The sequence below is a fragment of the Dermacentor albipictus genome, chromosome 9, assembly GCF_038994185.2.
Source record: "Dermacentor albipictus isolate Rhodes 1998 colony chromosome 9, USDA_Dalb.pri_finalv2, whole genome shotgun sequence".
NCBI lineage: Eukaryota > Metazoa > Arthropoda > Arachnida > Ixodida > Ixodidae > Dermacentor > Dermacentor albipictus.
In genome coordinates this window covers 15,886,867-15,900,313 of record NC_091829.1, presented here as the reverse complement: position 1 = coordinate 15,900,313, position 13,447 = coordinate 15,886,867, and the positions used below count along the sequence as shown (strand labels likewise).

The 13,447-nt window shown below is 42.3% G+C and overlaps 1 protein-coding gene and 1 long non-coding RNA gene across 3 annotated transcripts in view; one reads left to right on the top strand and one right to left on the bottom strand.

The window, feature by feature from the left end:
* LOC135903672 (uncharacterized) overlaps positions 1 to 13,447 on the top strand; it is a 98,473-nt gene that overhangs the window by 56,308 nt on the left and 28,718 nt on the right. The gene's annotated exons all lie outside the window — the stretch shown is intronic.
* Positions 1 to 13,447, bottom strand: part of LOC135903668 (vitellogenin-6-like) — a 48,643-nt gene that overhangs the window by 21,668 nt on the left and 13,528 nt on the right. Inside the window, exons 10-13 of the mRNA XM_065433992.1 lie at positions 11,031 to 11,195; positions 9,916 to 10,116; positions 2,610 to 2,827; positions 481 to 587 (exon numbers count right to left, since the gene is read on the bottom strand). Coding sequence (XP_065290064.1) covers positions 481 to 587; positions 2,610 to 2,827; positions 9,916 to 10,116; positions 11,031 to 11,195 — 691 coding nt within the window. The remainder of the gene's footprint in view (positions 1 to 480; positions 588 to 2,609; positions 2,828 to 9,915; positions 10,117 to 11,030; positions 11,196 to 13,447) is intronic.

Here is a 13,447-nt window from a genome sequence, read left to right as displayed (position 1 = left end):
AGAAATTCTTTGCGTGAGAGCTGTGGATTCTTTGTCCGAAGAGGTTAAGTGCATAATCATTGAAAGATATCTGTATAGCGCCACAAAACAAGGACACAAGAAGAAACGAAAACGAAGACAAGCGCTAACTATAAACAATGAAAATTTACTTCAGGGATCGGTCATACTTACACCCCGATGCAACCACGTGCACAGCGATGATATCGACACGGAAGTAAATTTTCGTTGTTGATAGTTAGCGCTTGTATTCGTCTTCGTTTCTTCCTGTGTCCTTGCTTTGTTGCGCTATACAGATACGTTTCACTGACGACCGACCAACAAGCCCACATCGCCACCCACGTAGGTGCAGAAGCTCGACAGCAGTCTTTCAAGTGGAACAGAGTAACACCAATATTGGAATATTAGCAGGAACACATCTATCGAAATTGTCAGATGTTCTACAGAAAATAACAGCTTTTAGACATGTGGGTGTAAGCTTACGGCTGTATGTGGAAGAGATGATAAGGTGAGACGAAGCCTTGTCGATGGGTCTCCTGAACCTTGTGTCGTCATCCCATTCTGGCAGCACGTAGCGCATCTGCTGGGCACTGCGTAAGAGAAGTGAGAGCAAGTATGGAATTGAACGTTTCTTTTTTCCTGCGAGGTGTCATTAGTGGGTTTAAAAAGGCAACGAGTGAATGTGTGATCTTATATGAAAGCTAAATATTTAGAAGTGTACTGAGAGTGAGTGGTTCTGGAACACAGGCATGCACTGACGTTTGCCTTTACGGTAACCTGTGAAAACGTGACCATACAATCAGGGGACTTTCGCTGATACAGCTAAACCTTCAGGAGAAGAAGTCAAAAACTAATAATGGACCATAAAATAAATCACGCCATGTTACGAACGCAGTGATCTAGATGAAGTAAATGAAGAGCAGTTTCACAGGAAGGAGGTGTGTCGGTGTGTGCGAATACCAATTTTTTTAATACGGGTTGAATCGATAATGAGTATTCACCTTCGAAGATCGAACATACAGACGTGTTGATTAGCAAGTTAGTTGACTGTAAGAAGCCGCAAGTACGTCGCCAGTGGTAAAAACTAGGCTGATAGACTAATAAATCTTAACAGTACGAATTTTTTAACTCTCTTTTAATCTGAAGATTTGAGTGATTCACGCTATCTTGTCTCGACAACCTGTGCAAGATTAGACAATAAACATCATCAAATGACCATTACCTAGGGAGCATTGGATACTGTACCAGCTTTTATTAATCGCATTTTTGGTCATGCAATAAGCTCATGAGTGCAGGTAGCACCGAACCATGTGCAAGGCATAATCTGTGCTTTTCTGCGATCCGCGCAAGCGTCGTGATAGACATACCTTCAGGGCTGCCCTCTGACACTTGTCGCGAGACCGTATCGCCTGTCGCTCTGTGCTAAAAAAATTATATGAAGAGGAACGCGATTCGCTGCGTTGTCGGTCAAGATGGGCGCTTGACGGGCAGTCATGTTGACCGTCATGTTTGCGCCGTCATATAATCTTGAACGTCATATTTGCAGGCTCGCAAATATGGAAATCGCTGTTGATTGGGCCATTGGAGCTATACCCGTGCACCCTGCCACTAAGATGGTGGCTTTGGCGCACTGCTTTGTCATCTGGCGGCGGAGCTAACACTACGCACTTAATTCTGCAGACTCGCAGTAGTGTGCTAAGTTGCACAAAATTGGGATCAGATACGCGGGTTAGATATGAACATGCACAAGGAATCACGTCTCCTCCTGGGCGGCAAGGAGTATAAGCAATTTTTTTTCGAATATTCGTATTGTATAAAATTGTGGAAAATTTTTGAATGCTTGGTGCGAATAAGAATATTAAATATAGAATATTGGTACTCCAATGTTTTTAAATATTCAGAGGCCCCTAGTCGTCCGTTATCTCCGCTGCAGTGTAATTCAGTGTTTTCTGGTAGAAACATATGTTACAATAACCAAAAAGTTTGGGCACAACCGCAGAATACCTAATTCTATACTTAACGCATCGTCATCATATTCATCATAGCATGGTGGGAAGTCCACTACAAGGGGGAGGTTTGGAGCTGCCTTATTTCCACAGTCCAATCTCATTTGCCTATCCAGCTGCACAGGGCCTTTGTCTCTGCCCTCTTCAAGGGCTACCTCTGACACTAATGTGAACTAGATGGATTAATCTTCTTCTTTCCCAAATCCACCTGAGTCCTCCTGAATTCTAACCTCATATGTATCATACCCAACTCGTCGATCGCTGCGCGGACCTCAACTTGTTTTACAATTTCTCACTGGTCCATCAAGTTTCAAGGCAGGATATTTATTTTCCAAAATCTATCTATGAGCTGGCATTCGTGAATTGAAAGTATGACCCAAATGCGTTACACCAGTAGAATTTATACTTGTCGGCTAGCCTAGATGAACGAATTAGTGGTACGGAAGAGTAGGCGTGTAAATGAACACCTCCTCCTTTTGTTGTTCTTGTTCCACTTATCGTCCTTGTTTGCACGCTGGTGTCACCGTATTATGAATCACTAACAACGTGTTCAACTTTCAATAGTTCTAAAAGCAAGAACTATCGCCTATCCACCGAGTGACTCACAGTTCTCGATGGCAGGGGTATTTGGACTTTGCCAGGGAGCGGAATGCGCTCGAGACGAACGCCACCACCTGGTCGCTGGGCTCTGTGACCATTTCGCGGGCGATGTGACGCAATAGGTAGAGCTCTGGGTGGCTGAACAGGACGACGAGGAAGGAGGCGATACGGAGCTCACTCGGTTCGCTCGTGTTGTAGAATATCGGCAAGGCGATAGAGTGTGCCTGCGAGGAAGCAAGAGAAAGCGGGTCGCGAGAACAGGATTTCGTGGACAGTCGTGAGTGAGAGGAAGATTGAAAAACATGTAATAGATGCCTCTTAAATTGAGACACGAAAGCAGAAAAATCAGAAAATGTGAGAACAGCTGGGCCCGCACGACATACACAGTGGATATGGGATGTCAAGGCTTGATCTAAGAACCAATAGATGTTCAGGGTTTAATTTTCACTTGGGACATCTGCTGCCATAAAGCAAGCACAAAATTTCCGCTGTCTGCAGTGTCGTGTGAAATGAGGTGCTGCTTTATGAAGCGTTGTTATCACAACAAGTTTGGGACAGGCGTATAGACCAAGAAAAATATTGAACCAGTTGCCACTTTGAAAAAAGATACGCAATGTTGCTATGAGATTCCCATAAGGCTACATGATAGAACAATAAATAAAACACCTAACTCAACTGGCACCTTCAGCTCCGCAAGTGGTGAAGGGTTAGGGGTCTTAAGGCAGGTCTGATTAGGTCAGGTTGTAGTCGTTTATGCGTGTTAGTAGCTACGTAGTAGCAACGTTACCCTTTAAATTGTCATATTGTTGCTGTATTGATCAGATGTGCTTGAAGATTAACGTCTACTTTGTTGGCTTCTCAAAGTAGTCGTCTCCTTGCATGTCTTCTGAATATGTAAAAATGAAGCTACAGTGCCACATACTCGGGAAATTGACATGCTGTTTGAATAAGCAATCTTAAGAGAGTCGGCAGCAGCTGGCGCTGACTTTGCAGTAACATGATTCAAAATATGCGGTGACATCTGCGCTATGGATTTGGCACATACTGTATTTACTGCAGTATAGGTCAATCTTTTTCTTCTTTAAACATCACCCAAAAGGAGTCATTGAATTATGTTCGTGAACAAACAAGCAATGGTATCAAGCTAACAGAGTTACTTCCTCGAGCGCGCCATAATGTCAGTATAATAATATAATACGTGACTTTCTTGTTATTGTGGTTTCAATTTTGTTTGCTTTATGTACTCGCGCAATGTACGTTATTTCGCGCAAGTGTTACATTGCCTTTTATGTTAGAGTAAATTGCCCTTTTCATTCCTTTTCCGATAACGCTTTGTATTGATTTAGCGTTTTTTTTAACACTGTTTGGAAGCATGTGATCATTACAAACATTTTTAGCTCACATTTTTTAGCGCTCATATATATGTTTTCTCTTGTCATTTGTTCAATGACGCCCCCCTTACTCAATGCTCCCCTTGGGGCCTGTAAGGTACTTTGAAATAAATAAAATAAAATATGGAGATTATTCGATCTAGCTTTAGATAGAGCTGCATATAAAACGCGCTCGAAGGAATCGCGTACGGCGCCATTTTGGATGCCGACAACGGCTGCGAAGCATCAGATGAAAATGACTTCTCTGCCACTTCCGACGAGGATGCAGTTTGTGGCATCGACTGACGAGATTCAGTAGCTGAGCATATGGTAAATGAAGGTGTGTCACGTTCCATGCTTTTAGCTTTTCTAAAAAAAGATAGGAGTTAACCTACGAGGTGATCATGCTTGATTTCTACAGAACAATAAAAAATCGCTTGTGGCAGATTGCGTAATTCTAGTCTTTAAATGTATTATTCAAAGTGATGGACAATACTTGAACGAGAAATTGAAGCACATATTCAACGATTAGACAAATATTCACTAGATTATTCCTAATTACCTTACGGCACATATGTCAATTCATGAATTGTAGCCAGTGAGTTTGCACGGCGTATCCACTTGGAAATAATTTTCATAAGGACACCATCTTCTACGCATTCACTGTCAAAGTGTAAGATGAAATGCATGGGCGTTCCAGTTACTTTTGTGCTTCAATGCATAAAAACAATTTCCTTAAAAAATAGGGTGTGACAACAGTGCTCTTTTTATCGCTAGTTTGCTGGCGCATATCTCGAAGCCTATGCAATCCTCAATACTCTTTTCCCAGTCTACTCTTTTACAATACTCTTTTCTCAATACTAATCCGCAGTCCGGCGGAGTGCATGAGCGCGGCATAACGCTCTTTCTTCGCTTACGTAGGAACCGCCAGACCCAAGGGACCTGACTGTCGCTTCCCCGGCTTCGGATGCTTCCATCTTCGGCGCTGTTATCGACGTGATACCGGAGAAGATTCTGTGCAAGCGCCCATGGCTACACAGTCCATACCGCGAGTGCGTCATCGTGGTGGCAGCCAATCCAGGAGGGCGACACCGGGCAACAACGCTTAAAAAGCCAACGCCGATTGTGAACCAGCGCAGTCCGGCGGAGTGCATGAGCGCGGCATAACGCTCTTTCTTCGCTTACGTAGGTGAGAGCAGCGTTTCGTAACTACTTCAGTGTTTGAATATAAATTCTGCTCCGCCGGACTGCACAAAGTTGTGTTCACAATGTCTAGCAATGATTGCCTCGCGTGCCTGAAAGCTATTGCACCTGATAGCCAGTGCCTTCGTTGTAGCGATTGTGATAACCGTTATCATGCCGGCAAATGCTCTGGCGTCACAAAGACTAACCTAAAAAGCATGTCAGTAGAAACGATCTGTATTTGGTTATGTCCCACGTGTGCAAACCACAAAACACGACTGTCGAACGCTGAAGAAGGGGCTGGCTCCCAGCGTAAGAAGTTAATGGCAGACAGCGAGCAACCTTCTTTGGTTGACGTCATGTCGAAGCTTGACACTATGCTACGCCGTTTTGATGAGCTCGAAAGAAAGCAGGAGGAGCAGCTGGCTAAACATGATACCACCAATGGAAAACTTGAGGACCAAGCACTAACAATACAGAGCATAGAAGAATCACTCGATTTGATCTCTTCCAAATATGATGAAGTGCTTAAAACTCTTGAAACCCAGAATCAAGAAGTAAAAGAGCTGAAGAAAAAAGCTACGGACATGGAAGCTCAGCTGATAGCAAAAGACACTAGACTTTCTCAACTGGAAATGGAGGTGAATAGGATGGAATCCTATTCAAGACGTAATAATTTGGAAATTCATGGGATCAAGTGCCATGAGAGGGAAGACTTGAGAGCAGTTATAAATTCCCTTGCAGGGAGACTCGAACTACCCCTTCCCAGGAATGAGGAAGTCGAAGTTGTGCACAGGATTAAAGGCAAAGCAGATGCTGAGGCTCCCATACTAGTCCGTTTCACCAAGAGAGAAACAAGAGAAAAGTGGCTTGCAAAGCGAAACATGCTGAAACATGAGAACATTTACATAAATGAAAATTTGACACATCTAGCCAAGAAGCTTCGATGGATGGCAAAGCGCCAAGCAACTGAGAAACACTACAAATATGTTTGGGTGCGAAATGGTCGCATATTTGTTAAGAAAATTGAAGGTGCCCCTGTTATTCTTGTTGAGAACGAAGCGGATCTGCGCAAGATAACGTGATGACTGAGATTGTACATTCATTTTCTGAGTGGATGAAGATACGCCGGGAACTCATGTCAGTTGAATCTTGTACAAGTTTTGATCTTATCCATGTGAATGTGAGAAGTCTTCACAAGAATTGGAACTTGTTACAAATGTACTTGGAGAATGTTTTAACTTTTCTGGAGGTCATAATATTTACTGAGATAAATGTAAGCGAGTTTGATTGCTCTCTTTATAATATACAGAACTATCAATCGTTTGCCTTGTGCAGAGAGAGCAAACGCGGTGGAGGAGTGTTGGTATTTGTGAAAAATTGCTGGTTTTGTGAATGCTTAAAAGTTGAATTTGATGAAGCGGAAGTTATAGCGCTTTATCTTTCTACCAATGAAGATGAATTTTTAGTTTGTGCGGTTTACAGACCTCCTAGCAAGAATATTGCAGTTTTTTTAGAGGAGCTCGCTAGATTCCTGAAAAAATATGGAGTAAATAAACGTGTGATTCTCGCAGGAGACTTCAACATTGACATTTCGGTGACCAATAGGGTAGGTGTAAGTGAGTACTTAACGTTGTTGGCCAGTTTTGGCTTGGAGAATAAAATTCAGGGCTATACGCGAGAAGAATTTCTAGGAAGTAAATTCACACAGACATGTATTGACCATATCAGTACAACCGTAGCGCAACAGGAAACATTCGGCTGTATTATCAAAGAAAAAGTTGCAGATCATTATTTTGTTGCGCTTACGTTGTTAAAAAATAGTATAATGGTGGCACAGGAGAGATCTACAGAAAGGCTTGTAATTAACAATGAAAAAGTAGATAAACTAATTAAGTTGTATGACTGGACTTCCCTGTTTCAGTACAATCACCTATATGCTTACGAACTGCTCGTAGAGCAACTAAAATCAATTTACAATAAATCGAAAACTAAGGTGAGGATGAAGCGGCGAAATCAGTCCTTGGATAAACAAGGAAATTATTGAGCTATCTTACATCAAAAGTAAACTTTTAAGAAGGCGCAATGAGAACCCTCATGACTTTGCACTAAGAGAAGAATTCAGGCAACTGCGAAATAAGATTACAGCAAAAATACGACTGGCAAAAAAACAGTACCAGCTTAATCAATTCTCGGCATGCAGTAGTGACGTAAAAAAAACTTGGCAATTAGTTCAAACCACCATAGGTAAACCATCCAAGAAAAGCATTGATGATACTTTAGAACAGGCCTTTCCAGATAAAACCAAGGTAGAATTGGCCACTGAGTTCAATAAACACTTTGTAGAATCTGTTACTTTCTTGTGTAGACAGGGAAGCAAAATGGCGAACGTTACTGCAGTTGCTTCAAGCATTCATTCAGCTTACATGCCTACTGTCACTGAGCCGGAATTATGGGATGTGTTGAAAACAATGCCAATAACGAAATCCCCAGGCTATGATAGTGTTAGGATAAGAGATCTCATAGTGCATTTTGACATACTTAAAACTGTTTTACTTTTCATTATCAACGAAACGTTAATAACTGGGCAAATTCACATGTTCATGAAAGTAAGCGTAATAAGACCATTGCATAAAAAAGGCTCCAAAAAGGATTATAATAATTATAGGCCAATCGCAATTTTGTCATCCCTCGCTTGTATCATAGAGAAAATTATACATATTAGCATGACATCATTTCTTGATAAGTACCATCTACTAAATGCAGCCCAGTATGGTTTCCGCAAAGGTAAAAGTACGGTAAACCTACTAGAGGATTTTCATGACCTAGTCTGCAAAGAAATAGATAACAATAACATTGTCCTTACACTTTTTATTGATTTGCAAAAAGCCTTTGATACTATCAATCACAATTTATTAATAGATAAACTTGACAGTATTGGTTTTAGAGGTCCATACAAGTCGTTCTTTAAAAGCTATTTTGCTGATCGAGCCCAATGCGTCCAACTAGGCGGATTACACAGCCCAATTTTGAACGTTTCGACAGGTGTTCCTCAGGGATCAATTTTAGGACCCTTGTTATTTAATATCTACGTCAATGATATGACCTGTCTTCCACTGAACTCGCAACTCTTTTTATACGCGGATGATACTGCCCTGGCGATACCAAGTGAAACGTATGAAGAGGCCTCCGACAGGATGCAACAGGATGTGCATCTTTTGATAGAATGGTTCAACACTAATCAGATTTTTACTAATAATACAAAAACCTGCCTACTTTGTTTTCATAGCCCATATAAAGTGGTTAGAGTACTATCAAATATATACCTTCATGAGAGAAACTGTACGTGTTGTTCATGCCCACCTTTGGAACTTAAATCCAATTTTAAATACCTTGGTATCACATTTGACGAAACACTGTCGTGGAATATTCATATTTCAGAGTTAGCCAAACGCCTACGCCTAGTGTGTGTTTATATATATGCTCTACGATCTATATGTGATGTATCGGTTAGAAAAATGGTATATAAGGGATTCGGAGAGTCAATATTACGATACGGGATAACAATTTACGGAACCGCTTCTTTATATAAATTAAACACATTAAGCCGCATTGTGCACAGGATTGCAACCAATCTCTCCTATGGAACCAACTATCATGATAAGTCAGCCAGAGACAGTATGGAATATTTTGACATGCTTCCTGTACACAAGCAATTTATCTTTGACATATTATACAAGCATTTCTTTCACAGCTCCTTTAAAACCTGCAACATTAAAGTACGGCCTCTCCGTCAATCAGAAAAGTATGTCATACCCCGCATCTTCACCACTTATGGCAAAAGAACCCGCACCTACTATGTTCCTTACTACTTCAATAAATTTGGAACCCTCCCGAATATTACCGGTTTAAAAGACCTTAAGAATTTTCTTCGACCTTGGCTGAACGATAATATAGAATAAGGTAATTTGCTGTTGGTCATGTTCTTAATGTTTTCATTTCGTGTACGAAAGTGTGCACGGTGGATTTGCTATCATATGTTCTGCTGGTTCTTGTTTGTTTGCTTGTTTGTTCTTATGTCGCACAAGCAGTTGCTGAGTATTTGGTTGATTTTATTTTCCCTACTTTTCAACTATGATTTACTCGCTGTTGTTTCATGTGCTTAACCTGGCTGCCCAGCTCAGCACACAAGCGGCAACGCTTATGCAGGCTGGAACACGTTGTACGAATTGAAGTGAATAAAAAATATTATTATTATATTATTATTATTATTATGTAGATATCCCTTGCAAACTCAGCGGCTACAAATCGTAAATCGCAATATGTGCCGTAACTAATTGATAACGAAGTTAATTAGCAATTTCTTGTGAAATAATTGATTTGTGTTTCGACTTCTCATGCAACTAATGTCCCCCCCTTTGAATCACCCAGCTCAAGGTCTAGAATTGGGCTAACTGTCATGGGCGATTATAAAAAATCTAATACCTGAATATGATCACTGTGTATACTCGAAGTATTGTGTTTTTGTCTAGGCGAGTTCAACATATAAGGGTCGACCTATATTGCCATTCTACGTATGTTTGAGAAAGTACAGTATTTTGTATAATAGTATTAGGCCTTCGCATTGTGGGCTAAAAACGTTGTTCTAGGTAGTGCTAGTCAGAAGTAATTTCGCGTTGCTCTGTGCTGTGCGCTTGAAGCATGCAGAGCTCGCCTTTTCGGTGCAGCGCATAGACTGGTGTCACTGAGTAAACACTTACCAGACGAGGGTGGTTCTTGGAGGCCTGCTTCAGCGCCCACAGGGCGGCCATCCTCTTGGGCTCGCTGGCGTGCCACTTGGGGCAGATGAAGCGTTCCAGGTAGTGCATCGCTTTTCGCGTGCCCAGGTTTCCGGCCACTCGCAGATAGACGGTGCTCTTGAACTCGGACACGTCATGTGTTTCTGCTGGCGTGACTGAGTACTGCGTGGCACGGACCAGGTGTTCGTTAGGAAAAATGCAGGGTTCAGAACATTACACCAACTGGGAGAAAGTAGTTGAAAGTTAGTGCTTATGTCCCTGATTAAATTCCTTCTCAGATGTCTATTATTTCTCAATACGTAGGAGCGAAATCTATAGCAATACATGACAGAGCCTCATTACCTCTTATAGACGCAATACAACATTTCGAATATATAAAGAATGCATTGTGGCTCACGGCCAGCGTTGTGAAAGCCATTGAGTGTACAGGACGACGAAAATGTTTGTGGATTGATGTTGCTGGGAGAAAGAGGAATATTAGCTCAGATGTTTTCTTGCATTGCATTGCAGTGGAACACTATGCTGGTTGAGTAACCAAGTAGACGTTGCACGCTGGAAATGTGTTTGCCTAGGGTGCGTATATATATTATTTGGTCTTGCACACCGTCTCGCCTGTCTTACTAAGCAGCGAGCAGCTTTAATCCTGCTATTGCGACATATATGATAACATGAATAAGAAAATCTTAATCGACTCGTTACGTCACTATTTCTTAGTGTGTATTACACATACACTATTCTTCGCAGCTTCCAATAATGCGCTGTCTAATTGACATCATTATCATCTGCAATTCCCCTACTTTAAACACATTCGGCTTGCTTCGGTAAACTGACTCGTATACTTCCTCACTACTAAGAATACTCAGAATAGTTACGAACTTTCTTAGTAATGTCCATAGGATCAAAAGTTGGGAGTGGCTACAAATCAACCATCTTTTGCTACTGCGTAACTCCACTAGGGGCCTAATAAATATGTGCAAGGCAAATCACTTTGCACCGCCTAAACTATGCGTCAATGTTGGGAGCTTGACCACACATGATGGTATTAAGCGTGTAAATCGACCCAATGAGACGCTCACGTTGAAGATGTGCGAGATGATCTCGGGGTTGCAGGTGCCATGGTCCTCCTCATGGTCATGATGTGCGTGCTTGCATCCCCTGGCGCCTGCGGCTGTGCTGGCAGCGAATTTGCAGGCACTCCAGGTTCCTGCGTTGCTCTTGACGGGCTCCGATTTGCACGAGTCCTGCACAGTGGTGGTTACGTTTGCGATTGTTGTTACTGTTTCAGGTTTTTTTTAGGTTGGAATTTTATCTGCCAGCGCTGGCTCAGCCTGAGTGCCGACAAAGCCGAACACTTGAAAAGAACTTGACTTATTAACAAACGCAACCCTGAGGAGGCAGGCAGAGAGTGGAGAAGGATACACTTCAGCGAACATCGTACATAACGTAAACTAAGCGTGAACATGTTCTTTGCACGAATGAACCAGTGCATAATGCTGTATATATTTTTTTTTGCAGTTACTCGCTGCGTTACATTTTCTGGTAACGGCTAGGCATGAATCATGCTAAGAAAATGCTAAATAACGCTTCTCTGTAGCGTCAGTCTATGCAGAAATTACTGGAGAGACGAAAGACCTTTAAAGCTTTAAAGGGTCCCTGAATCGAAGTGCACAGGTGCTTTTGAAGGTAATATGGGCGATTCAAGAAATACTTTGCCGCAAAAAGTACTTCAGTGCGTTCAGCAGATGCGGAGTCATTGGCAATCAAACAGGGCCCTTCGCGGTGCTTCTGTTCCTTCTTCAATGCCTTCACAGCGAATGCTACGGCGAAGTGGGGTGTGCCCACAACGCTTCGCCTACTTACCGTCACCGTGGCGCGCAGTTCAAATTTGATCTTGGATGTTAACGTAGACGCCACTATCGTTTTTCGCGCCTACAGCACGCCATCAGACAAGAGAGAAAGAAAGGAGAGGAATGGCGGGAAGGCCAACCGGACAAGCCCCCGGTTTGCTACCCTGCACTGGGATTAACAGAAACGGGATAGAAAGAGGGAGAAAGTTAGAACTGAGAGCACGTGAGAGGCTGCATGGTGCAACTTTACAGTAGGTGTGCCATTATTGCAGTAGGTGTGCCGCAAGGATCTATTCTTGGGCCTTTGTTATTTATTTATCACTGACCTCGTTAACATCCCCCGGGCACCTGATATTATCATTTACGCGGATGACACTAATGTCGTCTTTTCTGGTCCGAATCTTGCCTCACTTGAGCAACATGCTAATCAGTGGCTGAGTCAGTTACAGATCTGGTAAAATAGCAACGAACTTGAATTAAATGTAAAGAAATCGCAATATATTATTTTCCGCTCCAACAACAAGCCCTTGAATCATCAAGTGCAACTACAGATCTATAATACCAATCTATTGCCAACAAATTCTTGCGGCTTCCTAGGCGTCTGTTTCAAATATGACTTAACATGGACGGATCACGTGGATCAGTTTCGTCTGAAAGCATTTAGGTCTATTGGTTTGTTGCAACGAGTAAAAAATCTTTTACCTCTGCGTTTGAGAAAGCAGATTTATGTTTCAGTAGTTCACTCCCATTTTTTGTGCTGTCAGCTAGTTTGAGGCGCATGTAACAAATCAGTTTCCGACCGGCTTTTCTCGCTTGAGTTCAGGGCGTCGAAGACGGTATTCCGTTCCGCACCTATTACTAAAGAATCCCTATACGACGCAGTTAAGGTACTGCCGTACTATGAACTTTACAGTTTCTCATTGGCTGTACTTATTTTTAATACCATTAGGCAGGATTTTACATCCTTCTCCACTATATACTTAAACAGGAACCTTACCCATAACTTGTGCACTGTATCTATGGTTTGGTCGAAGTCACGCACAAATTACTGTACTCAGATCATAGACAACCAAATAGTTACTCTCTATAACACATATCATTTAATGATGAACTGCATAAATGATTGAGCGTGCGCTGATTGAGCATGCGCATAAAATGAGCGTGTTCTGGCAAGCTTGCGTGGCGCGTGGCCCTACGTTTGGCGGGGTTCGAGGCTAGTTCAGCGCTCAAAACTAGGCGAAATTAGCGAGAGCCCGAAGGCTAGGACACTGATATGCAGTGTGCAGAAAGTTCGACTCTACTGCGGGTGACCCCGGCCGAGCGTGAGCATACGATATTGGGCTTCTTCTGGAAGTACGCAATTATCGAAATTGAAAAGCGGATTCTTCCTTACTTCTGGTTGTTCATTAAACTTCGTCAACAAATATACACAATAATAGTACGATGAAGTACACTCATGGAAACACTCTTCTTGACTTACGTCCGCTGTTGGACAATAGCAGCCGCGTGTGGAAATCCGCTTTATTACGAAATGAAGCGTCCAGAAATGAGCGAGGTGCAGCCATAATCTGTTGGGTGAAAGGTGACTTCGTGCTCCACTTACGAGCTCCGCATGCCACGCATGACTGCAAAACTTGAGTGAGATG